We start from the raw sequence: 24,691 nt of genomic DNA on the forward strand, positions 1-24,691 counted from the left end.
ATCGCCGTGAGACGGAGCGGGGAGCGTGAGGGGACCCCTCATCTGGCTCCTGCAAGGCTCCTCCATCCCACAAATCTGGCTCCTGCAAGGCTCCTCCATCCCACAAATGCTCCAAGTCTTGGGGAAACAGAGTCTTTCCATGCTGCTGCCTCTGGAAAAGGCCCCATGGGCTGTGTCATCCCTGCCTTACACACCAGCGACGCTGTTTAGGCCAAATCACGCTGTGGTGAGTGCAAGAGCTGGGAATAAATCCCACATCTCCTCTTCTTGTGCTGCCTGCCTGAACCTGGGCGTTTCCTCGGGCACAGGGAACCAACACAGAACACTCCTGGGCCTGTGTCAGGCAGAGCAGTGGCAGCGTGGCGGCTGTGGGTTGTATTTCAGGTGCCTGACATGGCTCCATGCTTCCATCTAGTGACAAAAAGCCACTGCTCGCCCCTCCTGCCTGGCACTGCCTCTTCAGGAATCGCTCCGATTCCGGATGCTGGGCCTGTGCCTGGGCCTGTTTCCATTTATTTACTCAAAATCTAAACCCCTAAATGAGTAACTCCAAACAAACAAAACCAGGGGTGAAGTTTTTGAGCACAATTTTCCTTTGGCAGGAAAAAAGCGACTTGCACATAAGTACAAACATGCACTTGCTCATCAAAATGTGCTGGTTTCCTCTTTAGTGGGTAATGTCCCTAAAAACAGGCATTAGCCTGTGGTGACAAAGTATTTACATATCCTACAGAGAGGCTCCTCTGTGACTTGGCCATTCCTCTCCTGATCTGAATTCCAGGCCTGCGTTTCTGGTTATTAAGGGGCACAATGTTTGTCATAGAATCGTGGAATACAGAAGGGTTTGGCATGGAAGGGACTTTAAAGCTCATTCAGTTCCACCCTCTGCCATGGGCAGGGACACCTTCCACTATTCCAGGTTCTTCCAGCCCTGTCCAGCCTGGCCTTGGACACTTCCAGGGATCCAGGGGCAGCCACAGCTTCTCTGGGCACCCTGTGCCAGGGTGTGCCCACCCTCACAGAGAAATCTTCTTCCTAATATCCCATCTAACCCTGTCCTCTGTCATTTCAAACCCTTCCCCCTTGTCCTGTCCCTCCAGGCCCTTGTAAATTGTTTCTGTCTTTCTTTCTTGTGGTCTCCCTGCAGGTACAATTAGGTCACCCCAAAACCTTCTCTTTTCATAGCTGAATTCTCCCAATTATCTCAGCTTTTTCTTGCAGGAGAGTTGCTCCATCCCTTCAATCATCTTGGTGGCCTCCTCTGGACTTGCCCTTTCCCTTTCTTTTCACGTTTCAGCTCCTCCATGGGTAGGGCTCCCTATGCATTGTTTTACTAAATCTGTGACTTTCTGCAAAGAATAAACTCCTCATCCCAGCCAAATCCTTCTGATCTGCAAATCTTGGACATTTGGTTGAGTTTTTCCTGGATAAAACATTTCCTTAGGACTGGATCACAAAGTGCTATGGATACTAATACCAACACCAATAGTTTTTGCTGTCTATGACCTGGAGAGTTTGAGTGGCAGAGTGTGTTGGGAGCAGCAATAAACCATAGTGGCCCTTACCAGCCTCACCTGGGACCACCCTCCCCAGCCTGGCCGTGGTTCCAGAGCACAATTTAACCTCATCTGTGGCCCTGTGCTCCCTCCCTGAGCTGTGCTGTAGAAACACTGCTCTGTAATCCCCCTCTGGTCCTGCCTTTTATCAGGATCACGGGCTCGTGTTGTAGCTGAGCACCCTGCCCAGTCTCCTCTTGTTTCTGAGGGGGTTTCCTGAAGGGACCTTGCACCTGGTCCATCCCTTTATTTGGGGCTGTGAGTGGACCCTGTTACCAGCATCTCTTTCTGTCTTTTGGGGTTCAAGTTGTCATCCTTGAACAGCGTCTTCTTTAGCAATAATTTTTTGTTTGAGAATTCCCTCGAGTTTACTCTTCCTTCTGCCCACATTTCCAGTGCAATTCTGCTAATGAGTAAACTGAGTGTAGATCACTGGTGGGGTTAACTCACACGGGGTTCCTGTAATCATTGGCTGAGACACTGAGGCTTGGCCTAAGAATAAACCAAGCACAACTGGTTCCACTGCTGGGCAGAGCTCCAGAGCTCCCCTGAGGGTTGATTGCCCGTGACTTTGTGCCACTGAGTCTCTGAACTGAGGCTGAGCAAGCCTGTTCCACCTCCCTTGGGGGCTGAGGTGAGAGCATGAGCACATTCTGCTGCTGTTTGGTGTGTGGTAACTCATTAAACCTCAGTTATGCTGTGGGGTCTGGGAACTTCCTGCAAATTTCACTGGAAACTTCCATGAAGGTTTCCATACCAGGGCAGGAGCTCAGCAGCCCATTGAGGGATTCCATCGAAATCCATCTGGGCTTCAAAGAGAGGAGGGCAGAGGTGGGAGTAGAGATGCTGCTCAGTGTCTGGGGGAGGCTGGATTGCATCTTCCCAGGAGCCAAGGCTCTCCAGGGCATGAATGATAACACAGTGAAAGTCCACTGCCCTCTTTTCCACAGGCAGAAAGACCTGCAGGGTTAAAGCTACTTGAGAAGTGGTAAGAGATCTAAACACCCTTTGGGTGGAATTCCCAAATTCCCAGATGCTGTTTGGAATACCATGGAAAAATTGAATTAATAATATGTAAGGGAACTTTGAAGTCCACCTGCTGTGAAAGTCAGTCCCAGATTGAACATCAGCATATCAAGAAACAGATTTTTTGTCATGTTGTAGGAGGGGAAAAAAGAGGATAAAATGGATTAATTGTCCTCCTATTGGAGGACCTGACCATATACAAGTGGAAGAAAAATCCCAGATTAATTTTGTTATTGTTAATAAAGTCTTGGAACAAAACAGTTAATAGCAGCAAGTAGCTTAGGTTAATAATTAAGCACCCTCAGTGGACAGCTCTGAGCTGTCTGTGATGGGATTTGAGCCTTTTGGGAAGCTTGTCTGCTGGTGGGTTTCAGCACTGGGCAGAGTGACTGATACAACCCCAGCCTGAAACCTGGGACAAAGCTGGTGCCAAAGGGATGGAGCTCTTGTGCTGCTATCAGAGCCCCTGCTCTTCACCCATCAGAGGAATGGAGGGACAACAAATTGAGTAAGGTAAGTAAAGCCAGAAAAACTCCTAAAAAGAATAACAATATTAAATCCAAATTATATTTTCTGCATCTACATTGAAATGCAGCATTCACTTGTGCTGGACTCTGCCCCACGCACTTTGCAGGGTGTTAAAATGTGCTAGAAATAAATAGAAAGTGGTTACAGTGGGTCTTGTGGTCCATAAGCAGTAGAAACCAGGTTGGATGGGGCTTGGAGCAGCCTGGTCTGATGGAAGGTGTCCATGCCCATGGCAGGGGGTTGGAACTGGGTCATCTTTAAGATCTCTTCCCACCAAAACCATTTTGTGATTTTAAAATGTGGCTAAATTAATGCACCTGCGCTTTTTCCATACCGAGAGTGAAGGCAGGAGAAGTTGATAGTCTGTTTTTAAATCTTATAACAGCTCCTGACATGGCCTTTATAAAGGAATTGTGTGATATCTCTGGCTATGACAGCAAGTAAGACCTGGCCTGCAAGCACTCAAATGTTTATATTCTTAAATTGTCAGAAGACTTCACAGCTATTGCTCCCACAGATTTGCAGTGAGAAGAAAGAATACAGTTTTTTGGGGTTTTTTTAAAGTTACAGGGAAGGTCCTGGAGCCAGACTTTTGTGAATTCCTCATCCAGTGTTTAAGATGAACTTTTGGAGAACATTCCTGCTGAGTGCTGGGCTGATATTCTTGGCAGGTGAGTGATGGAGAGGTGTTGTCTCCAACCACACCTGCAAAATCCAGTGGGAATTGGACATAGACTGCCTGTGAGTAGTGGAGAAGAACCTCTAAAAGGTGTTGAAAAATATGGGATATTGACTGTAGCACACTGGACATTGCCTACCATTATTACTGGTTTTCCATGGCATTGTTTCCATAGCCTTGGAGGAGGTTTCTGCATTAATTTTTAATTCTCTGTGTTCTACCTGAGTTCATATCATACCTATTGTTTTTTGTTTACTTGATGACAAATATGTCACTCTCTGCATGTTGATATTAGGGATTCATGATGTGAAAGTGTCCAATATTTGGCTTTGGTGATCAATACTGATATTTGATCAGATTGCATCCAAGCATAGCTAAGAAGTTGGAAATCTCCTAAAATGTTAATCAGGAAAGTGGATATCACCATAAAATGACTTCTGGAAAATTCTGGTCAGTGGCTGCATAAAAGGAAGCCTGGTTCATTTCTGAGCTTCAGAGAATGAGGGTACCCAAAATAAATCCTAATTTATCTGAGGAATTTGGTGTCTTTATGAAAAGCATGGCATAGCAGGTTATAGGTGATTAACATCATGAAGCAGGAGCTCTTTTCCAGGCCTGAATGTCTCTCCTAAGGACTTCAGAAGCAAACAGCTGGACAGACTGTCTGGGAGCCAGAAAAGGGCATATTTTGTAGCCCCCCTTAATTTTGGTAGGGTGCACAGAAGTCAGCAAACACATTTCTTTGAGAGATGAAGGAATAAACATGATATTTATCATCTTTAATTCTTGAGGATGACAGGAGGCTCAGGCTGTAGCTTGGTTCACCAAGCCCTAAAGGCATCAACACCTCCCTGAGGAGAGCTGTAAACAGGGGAGAGTGGTGGGAGAAAAGGATGAGAAATATGATTAATTTGGATGCTTAAGAAAGAGAAATGGCATGAAGGGTGGGATCACAGGAAGGCAGCTCTCAGGTCACTGTGTCTCAACCTGAATAAGGTTTTTAAAATATTTGCATTTCCCTTCAGCCTGATGGAGTTGGTTTGTTTTTGCAGGGACAGCCTCAGGATCACTTGTGAAGCCCCAGGAGGGCAGCACTGCTGGGGGAACATGGATTACCATCACTCTGGATGGTGAGCTTTAAATTGAGGAATTATGTGTTGACATAGAATCATAGAAAGAATTGAAAGGGATCTTTAAAATAATCTTGTACCACCCCCCTGCCATGGGCAGGGACATGTTCCACTATCCCAGGTTGCCCAAAGCCCTGTCCAGCCTGGTTTTGAACACTTCCAGGGATATCAAAATAACAGATAATCAGTTTCCTTCTGGGGTTTGTGGTTGGAGTGACAAACCCTACCCAACAGAGCCACAGGCTATAACACTCACAGCATGAAATCAGCTTGAAATGATGACTATATAAGTTATTGCTGAAGGTTTACTTCGAAGCAACAGAAGTCAAAATGCTGATTTTATTTTTTTCAGATGTAGGCCTAGAAATTTCTTCCCTACACCTGTCCTTTTATTGAAGAAAAGCTAAAAAATCTTCCCTCTTCATATATCCTGTGATGCTGGAGCAATTTAAAACTCTTACGATAAACATGAGATCTGAGTAAAATTTTCAGAAAATTCTATTTTATGCCCATTTTGGCCCCAAACCAACTGTACAAAGTTGGGTCTGATTTTCCACAGTGATGAATGTTTATTCATTGTGAAGAGAGTTGGTTTCTGAATCAGCTGTTCATGGTCATTACCTGGCATAGGGTGCCCAGGGCAGGGGTAGAGTGACTAGGGGGATTTAAAAATCTGTGGAAATGCACTTGGGGATGTGGTTTTTACCCTTCCAACCCTCTCCCCCATGCCCCTGGAGGGAAAGGGAGTGGATGAGTGGGGCTGAGTTGACAGCTGGGGTTAAACCACCCCAACATGAAATTCCACAAACAGGGTTTTAAAAAGCCTGATCAAGGGCTCTAAGCATTATTCCTATAGAAGATGGGTTATACCTCCAAAAATGCTCCTTTTGTGACTGGGCGTGACCCTGTCCTCACAGAGCTCTTCTGATTGATTTTATTGCTTAGGCTCAACATCCCACCAGGTAGAATCTGTCTCTCCAGCCAGTGCATCCCAGCTGGAGGTGTCCCTCGTGCATCCAGACCTGCCCAGGCTGCCATGTGATGTCTCTCCTCTGTATCTGGACTTGCCCACCATAAGGTGCAGAACAAGGTATGATCCATAGTTACACTGTGGGTGAGACCTTGCCCTCTGTCAAACAGGATCCTCCTTTTCCTTCAGTGTCTGCACAGGAAGTCTGGGAGTTGAAAGAATTCCTATGGTGTTGGAATCTGAAATTGAGGGAATTCTCAGAACTTTGGGCCTGTAAGCCAAAGTTTAGAATTAAGCACAGGATTTAATCTGAGACTTTGGAAAAGGTTTCCAAATGTAGGTATTAGAAGTGAGAATGTGGATTTTTAGTGTTTAAAACAGAGATATGTTAAGTTAAAGTAGAGGAAAGTTTAGAGTTTTAGAGTATAGTACCATATAGTATATAGTATATATATACAGAATATACAGTACATATATATATATGTACTATATAGTATATATAGTATGTATAGTATATATATACTATATATACTATACAGTACTATATGTAGTATACTACTGTAGTACTATATATAGTACTATAGAGTATATTTTTGTGTTTGACTAATAAAACTTAATGATTGACTAATAAAACTTACACTGTAGTATGAGTCTATAAGAGAAAATATTTAATGATTGGGTTAAAAGTATAAATAACCTTGTTGATAGTGTTTTATTGGTTAATGAATTTTTAAGAGGTCTTGCTGCTAGAGGTCTTGAGACCTTCTGAGCCATGTGGTGAAGGTGTGAGTTGAACTCACCTTTCTTGCTTATGTAGAAGATAAGAAAAATAAATCACATTATTTAAAACAACTCAGAAATCCTGTCTTTAACTCATTCAAAATTCCTTCACAAATCCTCACCCTGTGGCCTCACTGAGCACCTGCTAACCTGCTAACCTGGGTTGATTGATTTTTGTTTTAACTTCATGAAGCACAAGGATACCTTGAGGCATATGGGTCACTGTGAGGCTTCTTGGGCAGTCCAGGGTAAGACCTTCAAAGGTTTGTAGACATCTAGCTCTCAGATGCAAAACTCCCAAGGAAATTTGGAGGAGACTCTACTTTTGGTGTCCTTGACCTGTCCAAGGTGATAGAGAGAGGTTATGAATAGAACAGGAAATAAATATGGTTCCAAGCACCAGCTGGGCAGTTGGAGCTGCCTGTTTCCTATCCTGTCATAGCTTTAACACAGGTTATTGGACTGGAAGACTGAGGTGTCTGAAGAGGGACCTAATGGGGCTCTTCCATATTTTTCTGCTTTGATTTGGCTGGGAGTTAATTCTGCTGGGTGCTGTGCTGGGAAACTGTGAAACAAGGATGCAGCATTAATTTATGGACCAGGATCAAGATGCCCTGCAGATCAGGGATTGGTTTTATTACTAATGAATAACAATTATTTTCTGTGCATGCCTAATGAGAATGCTTGTGTTTTGCATTAACAATAATTTAGGTGGAGTTCCAAGCAGTCCTGTCACCTTCTGCTCTTAGCTATGATTTCTTGCTGTGCTTCCACATTGCTTTTAAATTGTTATTTTAAAGTTTGGCTTCATATGTGTGAAGTTTGGGCTGACAGGGTAAAGCTCCTTTGCCCTGTGGAAGTCTCAGTGGGCTTGCTGTGAATGGAGACTCTGTAAAGGACATGGCATTTCCTAAACACAATTTGTATAAAAATAATATAATACACATTTTCTTCCACCTAGGTCTTCCCCCCAGGAAGGTTTGTACTATGTGGAGGTGATCTTTAAAGGACATGTGATTAACAACTTGACTGAGGCGGAGAAAGAGAAATATTCTTTCAAGGTAATCACCAAGTGCAGAAGTGAGGAATAAGAATTCAATGTACTGAAGAGAGTGAAGCTTCAACATTGTGTCACAGGAAATACATTGAAATGGATGGAATCATGGAATGGTTTGGATTGGAAGGGACCTCTAAGACCATTCAATTCCAACCCTAAGCTAAAGAAAGATGGGGAGAGACTTTTTTCAAAGACATGTTAGAGACACAACCAGGGGGAATGACTTCAAACTGAAAGACAGTAGGTTTAGATTGGATGTTTGAAAAAATTCTTTAATGTGAGGCCCTGGCACAGGTTGCCCAGAGAAGCTGTGGCTGCCCCTGGATCCCTGGAAGTGCTCCAGGCCAGGTTGGACAGGGCTTGGAGCAAGCTGGGATAGTGGAAGGTGCCTCTGCCCATGGCAGGGAGTGGAATGAGATGAGCTTTAAGGTCCCTTCCAACCCAAACCATTCTGGGATTCTGTGATCTCTTGCAGAGCAGTATTCTTAACCATGACTGTGCTTTGGGATGAGGCCTGGTATTTTTGAAAGTCACATCCCACCTCTGTGCTAAGTTTGAGCAAAAAACCCAGCATTTTCAGTAAATTGCACATTAAAGCTGAAGAGTCATTGGGTGGTTCAGCTAGCTTAGAGAGCTGATGAAAAATCACCAGGGGATGCTGTTAATGAGGCACGTTCCAAGCTAAATAAACCACAATGTGTCTCTTTGTTTTGGGGCTGGGCCCTGGGAGCTACATGTATTAAAATTAATTTTGCCTCTTCATTAGATTGGAAAAGCTGCTGCAGGCACCAACAAGTCTGAACAGCTCACAAGACTCTGTCAGCCAGAGGCCCCAGTTTCATGCTGCTTTTGGCTTCTTCCTCCACATCTTCTGCAGCCTGGAGTATGGTGTGATGTTGCCTTTTGTCCCCAGAAGTGGCCATTGGTGGTGGAAGTTTGTGGCTGCTCATTCCTTTTTAACATGGCCAGGAGGGAAGGCAAAGGCAGAGCTCTGAAAGGGAATGGGCTTCAAGGAAAACTTAGGAAAAAACCTGATATGTGCAATGGTACCTTTGAATTAATGCAACAAATTAATTTTTTATTACATTTATTGGGCTGTGAGCAGCAACTTCAAGAGCCAATGAGGTCATGAGGGAGCTCATAAAGGAGGTGGAGAAGATGAGCATGTCCAAAAAGGATGGGGAAGGGTCTGGAGCACAAATCTGATGAAGAGCAGCTCAGGGAGCTGGGGGGGCTCAGCCTGGAGAAAAGGAGGTCTAGGGGGGGCCTTCTCACTCTCCAAAACTCCTTGACAGGAGGATGCAGCCAGGTGTGAGCCTCTTCTCCCAAGTTACAAGACACAGGGTGAGAAAATTGCCTCAGGTTGCACCAGGGGAGGTTTAGATTGGATATTAGGGAAAATTTCTTCCCCAAAAGATTGTCAAACACCAGGGAAGTGGAGGAGTCACCAGCCCTGGAGGGATTGAAAAGCCAGGCAGATGTGGCATTTGGGGATATGTTTTACTGGAACTAGCAGTGTTGGATTAACGGTTTGACTTGATGATTTGCAAGGTTTTTTTCCTCAGGGGTAAAGGTGGTCCTTTCCCTAAAAAATCTGTGTTGTATTGCTGTAAGATGGGCCAGAACAAAGGTCCCCTGTCTTAAGATACCCAGCCAAAGAGTGGCTGAAGTATTTCACATCTATGATGATGGAATTGTTCTAAAGGATATACTATTGGGAAGAAAAATGGTGTCACCATCCAAGATAAAATGCAGGTTTTAACTTCAGCTAAAGCACGACTTAGAAATTGGATAGTGTATTAAACTGTGTCTTCTGACATTGGATCAAGCCAGGATGGGCAATCTGGGCACAAAAGATGTAAAAATATCAGTAATCCAGACTGTGAATGGAGAGGGAGTAAGAAGGGAATAATTCTCCTTACTCCTTTCCCAGAGCAGGAATCTGCTGCAAAGATCAAGTGTGGAGTGTGAGTTTCTGAAATGCAGCAGCTGGCTGGGTTGTGAGCAATACACCCTCACGCCTCACGTGGGGTTGGACTGCTGCAGAAATAGCTGACATTTCACTGCAAATTTCTCTTTGCAGTTCTCAGCTGAGCAGACACCTGTGGTTTACCAAATTAATCCATCATCTGGCACCCCAGGTAGGGGACCTTTCTTTAATCTGTACTGCCATGCAGACCTTTTGCTGATTGGGGTTTTAGATCAGACTTTAATATTACATGAGAAGTCATTCGCTGGTTTTGGTCTGAAAAGTTAACTGGAATATAGCAGATTTCCCCCCCGCCCCCCCCCCCCCTTTCTATTATTTCTGTATTTCCAGGTTTCTTTAGATAAAATTGAAAGTTTGATCCTCAAAGTCAAGATTAAACAAAAGATTTTGGTCTCTCAAGAGTTCAGACAGTCACATGGATGATTATATCACAGAGATGCACCTCAATCTAAATCAATCCCTAATTTTTAATTGTGTTCAGGTCTAGATTCTTGTGCCTTGCTTTAGGATGTCAGTATGGATGTTTCTGTGTGTTAGCTGGATGGATGTTTCACCTCTCAGTGTGAGTGAAGAGCAGGAGATTAATCTGATCACTGATATGCCAAGATCCATTATTTAGACCTTCACCCTGTTTGGTGTACAAACGATGTAATCTTGGTTGTCTTGTGAGGTTCGACAGTGGAATTGGGTTAGAAAGTGGGGTTTAGCTAACAAAAGAGTTGAGGAAAATTGTCAGCTCTGTGCAAATTCAGATCTGCAAAAAAATTTGGAATGAGTTTGGGTTTTTTTGGCGGGAAACAAAGACATGTGCTTCGAGAAAAGTGAATTAAGTGCAAAATCATCGTGAGCCATGGTAAAAGCTGAGAGTACATTCAATACAAGAACCTCGCAAAATCTACAAAGACCATTAATTCCTTTTGCTCAGCTCAGAAAATCTGCAAATAAGTTCTCTGCTTTTAAAAGACTCTCTTCAATTTCCATTTCCTCTGAAACAGGAAATTTAATACAGATTCATGGGAAGACAATTGCTGGCAGATATGAGACCCTGGACTTCAATGTGGATTATATTTATGGGTAATTATGAACACTCAGCTATCTGCTGCAGTCCCTGTAAATTGGCATTTCTTCCATCAGCCTCCTTGACAGCAATAAATTGCAACCAGTTGGCCCAGAATTGCCATTTACTTCCTTTGTGGTTTATTGCAGCTCATGAGTTGGGCTCCAGCAAACTTTGTTAATCTAATTGCAACTGGTCCATTAAGCTGGTTGGTTTGTTTACTGGCAGCACAGTCAATCACAGCTCAGTGTGAATTGTACTGTAATTGCAGCTGGCTGCTGTAGATTTTATTTTGGCTAGCAAATTAAAATTTAACTAATTAAAATAATGTCAGAGTTGAAAAGTTAAATAAATTTTCCCCTTTCCATTTGCGTTTTTATTTTTAAAGAAAGAAAACTATTAGTTTGAAGCAGATGCTCTGATGAACCAGAAGACTAAAGAAAAGTATTTTGAGACAAAAGGCTTTGTTGTTCACTGCTTTAAACACTCTGTTGTTTTCTTGTTCTCAAAGGTTTGAGATTTTTTTAATATTGCTTCTGTGGTTACATGCAACAGAGAGAAGCCGTTATGTTTAAACAAACATTATTTTAGGACAGCAGCCCCTTTAAACACAGTTAATCCAAAATGATCATCAACACTGTCCTGCTGTGTGTCATATGTATTTCCATATGTATGGATATGTCACCAAATGTTAATTTATGATTTCTGTGCAAGTGGCAGTGAAGAACTAAGCCCAGACAAGTATTTTAAAGGTAAATTATTAATCCACAGTTACTCTGCTGGCAGTTTAAGCATCATTTCAGGAGCCAGGAAAGGTGTGTATTCTCAGTAGTTAGAAATTTTAATTGAAGCATCACATATTTAACGCTGGCATACTTTTTAATTACTTCTCAAGCTGATTGGAAATGTCCCTTGCTAAGTGATTAAACTCCCTGCTGGCATGAAGGAAGGTCCAGTGCAGATTCCTGCCATGCCATCCCTACGCTGTGCACATCAGCAGCCTTTGTTTGGGATCAATTATTGTTTTACCTGCCTCTAGTGGAGCCCTGGAGGCTTTGATGAGAGGGAAGAAAGGCTGCTCTGTCTGAGCACAGGCTGGACGTGCCTGCAGTGCTCTGCTGCCAGATTACTCATTTACAGCTCAGCCTCACCAAAAGGAAATGCCCTCGAAATCCCAGCATACCAGACAGGTTCCCTTTGTAGCTACACATGAATAATTTGCCCATTTTTGGTGTGTTAGGAAATAGGTACCAGGTGGGGACTTGGACTTGACCAGAGCAGTCTGCCACTCAGTCACGCTGATTTAGGATTTGGAGCAAAAAAAAGGGAATGGCTTTTATGCTTCCAAGTGTGTTCTGCACCTTTTTCCGGGCTTTGTATGGGATGCACTGGTCCAGTGATGCTGAGCAAACATTTGGCAGCCCTGATATTTTTTTTTTAGTCTTCCTTAAAAGGAAAGGTTCTCAGTATCAGCCACCTGTACTAATAAAAGCAAACTCTTTTAGGAAAACCTCATAAAACTTCATTCTGAAACATGGGCCATAGAAAACTGCGTTGTGAGGGATGGGTCATCACAAAGTGTTTGCATTACAGGTTTAATTACCTATTTCCTTTAATTGGCTGTTAATTCTCAAAGAATCACTGCCAGCCTTTGCTTACTCTGCTAATTACTCTGAATTTATTTCTCATTTCTCCCACCTCCTTCCTCCTGTCCAATGGAAGTTGTCCCATACTGATTCTTTAAGGAACACATATTTAAATTTTTATCAGGAGCTTTGGTGATTTCAGCTGGAAGTTGTTTGCAGTGGTTTTCCTCAATGAAATAAAAGAAATGTCTGAGCTGCATCTTGGTTGTCGTTGCTGTAGGTGGTGCTGCCTGCTGCTTTGGAAGGTGTGGGTGGGTATTGCCCTCCTGGAGTTCAGCCTTGCCCTCAGGGAGGAGGGATTGGATCATTCAGGGCTGGCATGGGGTGTCTCCAGGAGGCCTCTGCTGCACTCTCACAGAGCTGCAGCTCCCACAGTAATTGAGGAATGCACTTTGCAAGTGCAGATATGAGAGATTAGGGCATGTCCCATTTTCTAGAAGGTTAATAAATGTCAGATACAAGTGGGAGAAAATTCCTGTCCCTTGGGAAAATATTGACTGCTGATGGTAACAGGACCACGTTTTCATCTGCATCACATCATAACTTTCCTGTTTATTTTTTGCCCAGGCCAGCTGTTCTTACATCAGAAGGAGATGGATGGACCAGTCTCTGCTCTTTTGCTGACAGGAGAGCTGGAGCCACGTCAGTTCTAGTTTACTTTGGGTTTGTGTAGGTGCAAGGGTTCAGCACAGCTTGTGCACAAAAATATTTGTGGCTTTTGGAGAAACTCTTCTGCTTTGGGTTAAAGTGGAGACAGAGCCTGGGGAGTTATGGTCTGTGATGGGGTGGGGGAGGGCTGCTGGCTTTCTGCAGCTTTGAATGCTTAAATATGAATGTGAGTTAATGGTGGGAATTGTGTCAAATTGTGTCATACCACGACTCCAGAGGGTTGATGTAGTGCCAGCATGTCTGTTTTAATGCTACCTGCTCATTCTCACAGTTTAGGAACCTGCAGAGGAGCAAGTAAAGGGGAAACAATTTTGTCCTTCTATTCACCCTCCCCTTGTGCCTGCACTTGTCCCTGCTCCATTTTTTATTTCAAGGGAGGGTTCAGAAGGCCACCAACAGCATCAGCTTCTGGAAAGGATTAAGCTTCTGGTGTAAAGGAGCCAAGCTGGAGCACTGCTGCTGGAGGACATCCTCCTAAGCTGCTGAACTCTTGATCATTAGTGGGAAGATGCGTTGTTCCTCTCCCATCTCACCTGCTTCACTCCCATGTTCCTAAAGACAGCAAACCATGACTATCTTGGGTGTATAAGCCCACATCTTCTATTGGTTATCTGATTCTACTATATTTTGCTTTTTTTTTGCTCTCAAGGCTCAGTGAAGTCCTTTGTCTCTCCACAGTTACCCTGTTCATGTGAAGGATGGACTGGGGACCCTGTGGTGCCGGGTGGAAGGGAATCACATAGGTTGGTGAAAAGGGGTAAAAACCAAGGGTTTCTATCATTCCTGCAGCTCCAGAGGATGCAGGGAGAAGGGTGTCTGTCATGAGTTTCTGCTCTGTCTCCAAAGCTGGAATGTGGCTCAAGGCTGAGTCCATAAAAGCAGCTTAGATCAAGGCTTGCCAGCCTTCAGCACAGCCCCTGCCCTGGTTTGTGTCCTCTGCACAGCCTGGGAGAGCATGAAAGGGAACCATGATGTGATGTGGGCACTGCTGACAGCCAGCAGGGGGATTTGGGGTCCTTGATGAGTTTCCTACTTTAATCCTTCTTGTCTGTGATGTCCCTTCCCTTTAGTGCTTTATTAGAGGAATAAATCAGGTGTTCCCTTCTATTCACTGTCTCCAGTAGCAGGTGGGATCCCTTTCATTTTTTCTCACTTCCAAGCACCCTGAAGAAGCCTCTAATTTCTTGTGGAGGCTTTGAGCTCCAGCCTTCCTGTTTGGGAAGGATATTGTGAGTTAAATATGTAAAATAGATTTTCCTTACTGTTGTAAGGAAAGTATAAGGAAGGGAGATTTGGGCCCAGAGAAGCTGGACAATGTTTGGTAGGATTTACTTCATACTTCTGCCTGAAAGCATTGTCACTTTTCTCTCCCCCAGGGTCCCACAATGTCAGCTTCTCAGTGTTTAACAAAGGAAAGTGAGTAAAATAATATTTTCTCTCTTTTACTCTGGTTTTGCCTGGGAATAGAGCTGCATTTGAGTCCAGGATGAGTGAATTATGCTTTTACCTTATCATGTGTTTCATTGCTCAGAAATAAGGTTTGTTATCTTGAGGAGATGGTTGTCAGATTTCGAATGACATGGGAGAATGTTTCTCCCCAAAGTATTTCCACTCTGGTGTTTCATACTTTACCTTCAGTGACCAGAACATAAGACATCTTATCTTGGACAAGGGGGAATGGCTGAAGGAGGATGGATTCAGATTGGATATTAGGGAGAAATCCTTCCCTGTGAGGGTGGAGAGGCCCTGGCACAGGGTACCCAGAGAAGCTGTGGCTGCCCCTGGATCCCTGGAAGTGTCCAAGGCCAGGCTGGATGGGGCCTGGGATAGTGGGAGGTGTCCCTGCCCATGGCAGGGAGTGGAACTGGATGGGCTTTAACATCCCTTCCCACCCAAACCATTCTGTGACCTGTTAAATCCAGCTGAATTAAAACCTTTCACCTTGCTTTTAACTATTCATCCAAATGGGAAAGAATTTAACATTAAAGGAGGTGAAAACAGGTTCTGACTGTGTCAGAACATACTTTACAATGTGCTAGTACTTCTAATAAAGTGTTTCAGCCATTTAATGGGGCCTCATGAATCAATGCCTCAATGTGCTGGTGAAAGGAGTTGTTGGAGCTTGCAGAAATGTTCCACTGTTCCCCTGGAGAGTCTGTCCAGCCCTGCCAAATGAAGGTTTGCTTTTATTTACATGTCCCAGGATCACTCAGGCATTTTCTCTCTTGCAGGTCAGCAGTGCACAAAGGTGCTTGGCTCATCAGTGCCAAACAGGAGCTTTTCCTGTACCAGACTCATCCAGGTATTCACTGATCCACCTCACTGGCACAGTCCTCCAACAGTCCCAGTGTGATCTAACAAAACTCCCCTCACTGTTGCTTTTCCCAGGGATCCAATCCTGTTTTGTCCTCGTTTTGGTGTCCCACTGCCCTGGTATGGGCTTGACTAAGCAAAAAACAACCAGATTTGTGTGTGTTGTTCCTTGTCTGTCAGATCAGTTACAGAGTCAAGGTGTTGCTCATAGAGAAACTTTATCCTCTTAAATCACTCTGTATTTGGGCTCCCTCCTTACATCACTCTGTATTTGTTGAGGCTGAAATTTTGGAAATGCAGACCTCAGAACTCCCATACTGGCTACAGGGAGGAGGTGACGTTCAGCTACTCCAAGAATTGAGTTCTGGAAAAGTAGTGAATGGCAGGGTACTGCACCATTAGTTTAAAAAAATGATTTAAGGTACCTTAAAATAAGCTGCATGTGATGTTTCAAGTTGTATTGTAGACAACTCTTTGTTAAGAAGGCTAATTTTATGTCTCTATTTACAATTTAAAGCACAGTAAAATGAAATAACCATGCATGAAGTTGGCTGTGGGCAGAGCGTGAGCAGAAAGATATGCTAGATCTGTCCAGTAGACAGTACTGTGCTAGTCAGTAGCCAAGATTGTAAAATTGCTGTTTAAACACCAGATGAATTAACAAAAAAGATGGAGGTATAGAACAAAATCCCTCATCTTTTTCTTATTAGACTTCTTTTTTTTCAGAGCTATACAAGTAGAACTGGGTGGTTAAGCTCCAATACGAGTGCAAAGTGGGTAATTGCCATCAAAAAGAAAAATAGTTTTCCTTTGGAATGGCACACTTGTCATGAAAGGATCTCATGGTTGTGATGTGGACACTGCTCCCTCCATTTGTCCCTGAAGTCTGAGGGATTATTGGAAAGAGTGGTAACATTTAAACCTAAGGACTAAGCTGAGATGTGAGTCAGAGAAGGTCAAGAGGATTAAACCAGTTTTAATTTTGCCTTTTTGTTTTCTTTTTCCACCAGAGATCCTCAATAGCACAGAACAGAGCAGTTTGCAATCTGAGCATCACAGATCCAGCCCCTGCTAAGTAACAGCCCCAGCATTGCAGTGTTCCCCCTGCCATGTGGCCAGATTATCCATGCTGCTCATTCCTGGTGTCATCCCAGAGGCTCCCAAAAAAGGGGATCAGCGAGAAGCTGGTTTCATTCACCTGGCTGGAAGCAGTGCAAGTGCTTTCCCAGAAATAGGGCTGGGATTAACCTCTGCCAGGCTTGTGCTCAGATCCCTCTTTCCTTCCCCTGCAGAGATTTTCTCCGTGTTCCCAGACGGAGGGAGCCTGGCAGGGGGCACTGACCTCACTGTCACTGGGGATTTCTTTGAGGAGCCAGTGCAGGTCACTGCTGCAGGTAAGAGCAGAGACATGTGAATTTAAATTTTTTTAAATACAGTTTGACCCTGACTGCAAAATCCAAGAGGTGTTCAGGGATACCAATATGGGTATTGTAGGACTCACCTTGTCCTCATGCTTGTTTTGCATGGGAGGCATTTAGAGAAGTGATACAAATAGATAGATAATGAGAACCTTTACCTTTAAACAACTCATCTTTAAAACAATGCCCCATAAGTTACACACAGCTATGAGAAAAGCTTATAGAAAAATGAGAAAGAAGTTCATGATTACATATTTCCCTGGTCAGCTGTTATTTGTAAAGAGAGATACAAGAAAACTATTTTCTTCTGGAGAAATCTCCATAACATAAACAAGAGAGACTTCTCTCCCTAAAGAAACTAAAGAAAAGCTATCCTAGAAGTAGTAAACTAACTAAAATTTTAGGTCTTGTTTCTTGGCATTGTCATTAAGAAAAATGAGGTTGTAGGGGGAGGAGAAATATCCTAAAGGTTTTGTTTTAATTCTTATTACTTTTTCTTTTAGTTATTATTAATAAATTTTTTTATACCCTTCTAAAGTTTTAAACCTACTTCATCTTTCTCCTAGTCCTACCTCACAGCAGGAAATGAGTAAATACATCCTAATAAATACCCTAGTAATTAACCAACACTAAACCCACCCACTCACTAATACATTAACCAAAAAAAATCTCAAATTAGCAAACCAAAACCACTGCACACCTCCAGGAAGCTCCAGTTATTCTGATTGTGGGCATGAACTGTTCTGTTTGCTGGTAGTACCAGCCCAGGCTTGTGGCAAAATGTTGATGCTTTTTGGGAACAAGGTGGATGGGAGGGGATTCTGCCTCTCTGCTCTGGTGACACCCCACCCAGAGTGCCACATCCAGGGTCCTCAGCACAGGAAAATCATGGACCTGTAGGAATAAATCCAGAGGAGGGACCCAAAAATGATCAGAGGGATAGAACACCTCTACGATAAGGAAAGGTTGAGAGATATGGGGCTGTTCAGACTGGAGAAAATAAGGCTCCAAGGAGACCTTGAAGCACTTTCCAGCTCCTAAAGGAGCTCCAACAGAGCAACCTGGTCTAGTGGAAGGTGACCCCATCCATAAAAAGGTGCTTGTAACTACATATTTGTAAGGTCCCCTCTGACCCAAACCCTTCCATGGCTCTGAGATGTGTTTGTGCTGCAGCTCAGCTGTGTCTTCAAGTCTCCCTCAGCACTTTTGTCTCCTTTCCCTGCTGGCAGGTGTTCCCTGTAAAGTCAAGCACGTCTCTCCCCGGGAAATCAGATGCACCACTGAGGCTGTTGGTGAGGGCAGGAGGCTTGGTGCCCCCCAGCCAGGTGAGCTGTTCCTGGAGCTCCAAATAAGCAAACACACAGAGAGAAATGTGGGGCGGAAACCCTTTGGTGATGAATGCAATCATGAAACAGGGCTTTCCAAAACACTGTCTGCTTCAACATCGATTTTGGGGTGGTAGGGAAGGAGGCTGCAAATAATCCGAGGGTTGGAGCACCTCTGCTATGAGGAAAGACTGATGAGAGAGCTGGGGTTATCCAGCCTGGAGAAAAGAAGGCTCCAGGGGGACCTGAGAGCCCCTTCCAGTGCCTCAAAGGGGCTTTCAGAAACGTGGGGAAAGACTTTTGTTAGTAATACGGCAGGGGATGACAGTTTTAAATTAAAAGAGGGTCTATTTAAATTGTTTCTAAGGAAGGTATGTTTTTTTTACAATGAAATGGGGGAGGCTGTGGCACAGTTTGCCCAGAAAAGTGGTGGATGCTCCATCCCTGGAAACGTTCAAGGCCAGTTGAGGGGCAACTCTGAGCAGTCTGCTCTGGTTGGAGATGTCCCTGCTCGTGGCAGGAGGTTGGACTGGATAAACTTGAATGGTCCCTTCCAAATCATTCTGTGACTCTGTAGCCAGGAAAACCAAGGTGGAGAGCTCAGCCCACCAGGAGCAGACAGGAGATGGTGGGAGGAAGGTCAGACTGGTGTGTGTGGCTGTGGGAAATGAGAGGAAAAAGGCATGGAAAATATTCAGAGGAAGGATAGCTGAACTGGAGGCTTCTGGGGACGCTCCTTGGGTGGAGCACTCCTTGAGTAGGAGATTTTAATGCATAAAATGAGGCTTAACTTTGACTGGGGGTCCGTCTCAGTGCCTTTTCCTGCAAGAGCAGACATGTGAACAGGTTGGTTGTTCCTCCCTCTGCAGAGTTTTGTTATTTCTGTTGGAGGGTTTCAAGGTAAAACAAATTCCCCATGGCGAGATCTGTGTTCTGCCTTAGACTGCAAACTACCCCACAAACAGAACCAATTTATTATTAAAATTTTCTCTCTGGCCTGCCTCCTACAGCACTGATTCCAGCATGTGCTCTGGGATTTCTGCTGGCTGCTGCTGAGAATACTTTTGTTTCAACTTTCTAGGAAACAGAGGGCTTCTCTTTGAAGTCTGGGATGATGCCTCTGATCTGACAGAAGCAGGTCCTGGATACAGATGGCAGTTTGTACCTAATGCCAGCTCCCCAGTAAGGTTTCTGTCTGGGGCAAAGAAGTCCTTCAGGTACTCAGTGATCTTAAAAAGAGACGAAGCCATGGCAATCACCTTTAGCAGTGTAAGGTGGAGCAAAAACACCTGACAGCTCTTTATAGCAGAGCCTCACTGCACAGCTCCTATAAATCAAAGCAAACCCTTTGCTCCCAGGTCCTTTTGAAGCTTAAAATATGCAGTGAAGTGCTTTATTTTTTTCCTCCTTTTGCCTTCCCTCAGTATTTCTGCTCTACCTGGCCTAGATATGCTGAAATACCTCTGAAAAATTTTGCTCTGGAAGTAGAAGGAGCTCCAGTTTGAGGGTGTTTTGGGCAGGAGCTCTGGCCAGATGTGGAGGGGCAGATTCTCAGCCAATGTTGGCAGCAAAGGTGGAGTTAATACATATAAATAAATTCCTGAACTATGTTGGTTCCCATCGCAACTTCTGACATGACCTTGAGAAACTGTGCAATGTGCATGAATTCTTACATTTTTCTACCACTTCTCTGTTTTTCTTGTTTGATTCTGAGCATTCTGTTTTTGGCTTTTTCTGCATGTTCAGGGTTAAGACTTAGTTTGAGAAGAAATGCACTGAAGTGGCCTCCAACAAAATCATACTTAGTTTCATGAAGCTGTTTTTTTCTTTCCTTTTTGAAACTTTTGTAAAGCATGATTGACATTAAATGTGAAATCGGGTCATTTTGAGGTTACTTCAGCTTTAAAATAACAAGTCTTGTTTTGTTAAAATGGTTTAAAGATGTTTTCATGTTACTCAGTGTACATGTGAAGGTGGGGTGTGGGGATGATTTTTGTTTTGCATTTTATTTTGCTGTAACTCTTTTGTTTATTATGGATGTTCTGTTTTTGCACAGCTCCAGACTCCGTGGGTTTTTTGTGGCTCCTGAGACCAACAATTACACATTCTGGATTCAGGCAGATGGAGAGGCATCTCTCTACTTAAGTTTGTCCCAAGATCCAAACCAGAAGGTATTGTTATTGATAGAGAAAAATGAGAGAAATGGAAATTAAAAATGAGGATGGAGAGGGTTTTAATTAAGGTAATAACAAATGGGAATTTCCCCAGTGTGGATTGGTTTATTACCTTTTATGAATCTATTGCAGAGTCAAAGCTGTGTGATTATTTTTGATATTTTACATCTGTCTGTCCATTATATAGCTCCTAAAAAAAAAATCACTCTTGCAACCAGAGTAATTGATTATCTTTTCCAGAAGATTTTTTTTTTGTTAGTTCAGCACATTTCTGTCTGAACTGAAGCCATCCATGAAAGGTTATTTGGGGACTGTTATAAGTGCTAGAGTGAGCCATAGGAGTTACCTTCTTTATGATATTGAACCTTAAACCAAAGTTTTTTTGAAATTATGTCTTTTTCCTGTATAATAGGAAGGAATTTGTGAGCCATCAACCCATGGCTATTGGTTATAAACACAAATATGTTGTTTGTTTTTTTATTTTTGCAGCTGTGTCATTGGAGTAAATGTTATTTGGGGATGGAGAAATGTTACTAACTGCTTTAATGGCTTCAGACTGAAAGATAGTTGGTTTATATTGGATATTAGGAAGAAATTGTTCCCTGTGAGGGTGGTGAGGTCCTGGCACAGGGTGCCCAGAGAAGCTGTGGCTGCCCCTGGATACCTGAAAGTGTCCAAGGCCTGGTTGGACCCAGGGTTTGGAGCAGCCTGGGATAGTGGGAGGTGTCCCTGCCCATGGCAGGGGGTGGAACAGGATGGTTTTTGATGTTCCTTCCAGCCCAAACCATTCTGTGATTCTGCAATTTGGTTGTTCTGCACACAGGTGAGAATTGCTTCTCTCCCTGCTGGCAATTCAGATTGGTCTGAGAACTGGGTGAAGAACTGGAGTGAACTTTGGCAGCCAAAATCCCAGAAATTTGAGCTAAGTGCTGGCTCAAGGTACTACCTGGAAGCACTGCATCATGCAAAGACACCCAGCAAGGGGATGAGAGTTGGAGTCCAGATTCACAACACGTGGCTGGACCCCCACGTGGTGAACAACTACCACACTGAGAGGCATGAAATTCGGGCTCAAGCCTTGCACCTCCCAGAAGTGCAGGTCAGTGCTGCCTGCAGCTGCCTTGGTGGTGTCAGATGTGAAAAAAATGTGTTTCCACCTTGTTTACATCCTCCTGAGACAGCTGATGAGAAGAGCATCTCGAGCTGAAGTTGTCTGTGGTTTTTACATACATTAGTGGGTGTGTGTAAGCACTCAGGAATGAGGGAAGTTTTTTCCTGGTGGTTAAACCCCTGCAGGTCAGGAGCTTTAAGGACCATTTGCAGCTGCTCAGGTCATGTTCTCCTGTTAGTGTAAAAATCTGTTCTTTGTCGGACAAGGGCAGTTTAAGAGCAGCTGAAGTGACTCTTGGAAGGGATCCCTGGTTCACAGAGGCTATAAAAGGCAAAGTGCTGGCTGTAAAATCCTGCTCAGTAGAAGATTCCAGGTTTGAAGTGTGTCTCATGCAGTTTGCATCTGTTTTCATTTCTTGATTTGCTTCTCTTTTTCTTCCAGATGTTGACCGTGTCTGGTACAGGTTATTTCAGTATCTCCTGGAACAACACACTGAAAATGATCCCCACAAATGCTACAGCCCACCAGGTAGGTGCCATTAAACACAGAAATGGTGGAATTATTGGTGAAGCTCTGGTGCTTGACAGAAAGTAAGATTCAGCCAAGAGGCTGAAATAAAGTTTATGTGATGTAGAGGTGATTTTTTTTTTTTTTAACTGAGAATATCTTACAGTGAGATTTTTTTTTTCTTGATCGTTGACTCCTGAGTCTATTCTAAGCTTATCACAACACCCAGATATCTTGGACTTCTTCTCTAAGGCCAGATGGGTGTTGTATGGCTCTGGCTTCTTCAGCAGCCCATAGGCTCTTGATGTCTTGATTGTTAGTTTGTCAACATTAAAGTGACCCTGAGTGATGGCTCCATGGCAGTCATTAGACTGAGGATGTCCCAGACCCCTGAAAACTTTTATGTAAACATAAAAGTTTACACTCTGTTGAGATAAATTTTGTTATATTATTATTAAACATTTTAATTCTCTTAATATTTGGCTACCTGCTTTTTCAGAGCTGCTGTGCCACTGATCCCTGGCTGATGAAAAAGGAAGTGATGATGTGTGTGTTGAAGTCTCTGCTGAAATGATTGTAACTGAATGCTTTCCACTTTCTTAATTTATTTTAAAGGTGCAAGCAGCAATTGAAGAACTCCTTTCAGTAGGATGTGAAACTGAGCCAACTTCTGCTAAAATGCTTTTTCACTGTGGTTTTGAGAAAGAAGGTAGGAAATTTCTCTGGCAAATAAGTGGCATTTATTGTGAGGATGGATCTGCTTTTTTGACATGTGTTCTTTAAACTTTTACTGGTAGGAAATTTACACTTTTAATGGGTATAAGTACATATTCATGTTTACCATCTATTTGTTGTGTGTATGTATACATGATCAATATAATAATCACAGTGAAAGGATATCCACAGTTGGAAGGGACCCACAAGAATCATCAAATCCAACTCCTGGGCCTGTACAGGACAGCCCCTGGAATCTGTGCTGGAGAGTTGTACAAACACTTCTTGAACTCTGGCAGGAGAATTCTCAGTAGAACTGTTTGACAATTTCTGGACACCCACTTGCCGTATTTTTATGAATCTTGACTGCACTGGTGTCTTCTGAAAAACTTTGAAACCTCTCATTTCCTTTTTTTCTGTCAGATATGAAGAACATCATCACCACAGGACACATTGTCAGTGGAACAGAGCCTTTCTGTGGGAGGTTCAGCATCCGCAGACCAAGCCAGCTGGTGAAAACTTCCCCATCAGCACTACCAAGATATGACCTTACTAAATACCCACATGTAAGTGGCTCTCTTCGCAAGCAGCTTGCACTGGCCACTGAATATTCAGAGCCTAATAAACAACATAAAGTCGTCTGGTCAGCTTACAGTTCCCCAAAATCTATCAAGCATTGTGTCTTAGCACAGGGCAGAGCACCTTTTATTTGGTTTGAGAGTGGTTTTGGATCTCTGAGATGTAAACACAGTTTAACACACCTGGCTGTTAATTGTTCCTGGGGATACAACCCTTGCTCTGGGAAAGGAAGAAGTGGGATGGTGTTGGAGAAAGGTGGAAGGGACAAGGACAAACATTTCTTGACAAAAGGAAAAAACCCTTTGTTGTTTTGTGGTCCATTGCTCACTTTTCTGCTCATCTTCTCCTGCTTTTGACAGGAAGAAACCCAACACTTCAGGAAAGCCCCAGGGGTCAGTTTGATGCCATGTTGTGGCACACCTGGGTGCCAAAACTGTCTTCTACAGCTCTTATTCCCTCTCCAGCTTTCTTGGAGCCCCTTTAGGCACTGGAAGAGTCTTTAAGGTCTCCCCAGAGTCTTTTCTTCTCCAGGCCAAACAAGCCAGTGTTAAACCAGAATTGAAATAGAATCATCTCCTTTTTCTTCCATGTACATTATTCATAAATTACCTGTGTTTTGATTTGTGAAAGTCTTTCCCCCATTTTTGCAGGTGTGTTTCGCACATAAAGGACACATGAGCAACATCTTTCATCTCTCAGTGTCCTACATGAATGTCTCTTCATGTCCAGTGAGGAGAAACCTCACCTGCCAGTGGGACTTCAATGAAACTGACTCTAAAAGGTATCCAGACAATTACAGTTATCAAAGATTACATTTTCCATAGTGAGAAGGAAAACTGAGGGAAGTTCTTATTTATATAGGAACAATTTGTCACTTGGAGTAATCTGACAAAAGCTCTGTTCCTACAGAGGCATTGCTGGAATGTGTTTCCATCCTTTTTGGAGGATTTAATGAGTAAATTTTCATATTTCTTGCTTTGTGCACTATCTCACCTCAGTGACACACAGGTGTACTTGAAGATTTTTGAGAACATAAATTCCCCATTTTCTTTCCCAGTTGATTTCCTGCAGTAGGAGAGAGAATTGCTTGGTTTATTTTACGCCACCCTTTGAAAGCTTTGAAAATTGGTGTAGCCTTTGTTTTTGTTTATTCATTTAAAATTCCATGAGTAGAAAACATTTGATAGCAGACATAAAGCTTAGGGCAGGCAGACTTAAAAAAATCAGGAGTGTAAAACAATGAAGAGAGCTGGGCATTTGAATTCTGGATTGACCCTCACTGAGGTCACTGATGCTGTTGTGGTATTTTGACAAAAATAAAGCAGGTGTAGTCATTCCCATATCCCATTCTAGTGATTCAGAGGGGAAAACATAAGCAGAGATCTAAATCCTCATTTCTCACTCTGGGAAACCCAACAAGGACATGGTGAGTAATCACAAACCACTGAGCATGTGGCTTGTG

At 43.3% G+C, this 24,691-nt stretch overlaps 1 protein-coding gene across 1 annotated transcript in view; it reads left to right on the top strand.

The window, feature by feature from the left end:
- Positions 1 to 3,729: 3,729 nt before the first annotated feature.
- The window catches only part of PKHD1 (PKHD1 ciliary IPT domain containing fibrocystin/polyductin), a gene marked incomplete at both ends in the record, with an annotated part of 235,736 nt that continues 214,774 nt past the window's right edge, over positions 3,730 to 24,691 (top strand). The window contains 19 exons of the mRNA XM_084201664.1: positions 3,730 to 3,781; positions 4,842 to 4,919; positions 5,865 to 6,009; positions 7,631 to 7,730; positions 9,810 to 9,867; positions 10,712 to 10,790; positions 12,987 to 13,061; positions 13,767 to 13,831; positions 14,465 to 14,504; positions 15,320 to 15,390; positions 16,694 to 16,795; positions 18,049 to 18,144; positions 19,226 to 19,361; positions 20,201 to 20,315; positions 21,142 to 21,417; positions 21,871 to 21,957; positions 22,552 to 22,645; positions 23,074 to 23,216; positions 23,880 to 24,010. Coding sequence (XP_084057790.1) covers positions 3,730 to 3,781; positions 4,842 to 4,919; positions 5,865 to 6,009; positions 7,631 to 7,730; positions 9,810 to 9,867; positions 10,712 to 10,790; positions 12,987 to 13,061; positions 13,767 to 13,831; positions 14,465 to 14,504; positions 15,320 to 15,390; positions 16,694 to 16,795; positions 18,049 to 18,144; positions 19,226 to 19,361; positions 20,201 to 20,315; positions 21,142 to 21,417; positions 21,871 to 21,957; positions 22,552 to 22,645; positions 23,074 to 23,216; positions 23,880 to 24,010 — 1,943 coding nt within the window. The remainder of the gene's footprint in view (positions 3,782 to 4,841; positions 4,920 to 5,864; positions 6,010 to 7,630; positions 7,731 to 9,809; positions 9,868 to 10,711; positions 10,791 to 12,986; positions 13,062 to 13,766; positions 13,832 to 14,464; positions 14,505 to 15,319; positions 15,391 to 16,693; positions 16,796 to 18,048; positions 18,145 to 19,225; positions 19,362 to 20,200; positions 20,316 to 21,141; positions 21,418 to 21,870; positions 21,958 to 22,551; positions 22,646 to 23,073; positions 23,217 to 23,879; positions 24,011 to 24,691) is intronic.

This window comes from Fringilla coelebs, assembly GCF_963513975.1.
Source record: "Fringilla coelebs genome assembly, chromosome: 3".
NCBI lineage: Eukaryota > Metazoa > Chordata > Aves > Passeriformes > Fringillidae > Fringilla > Fringilla coelebs.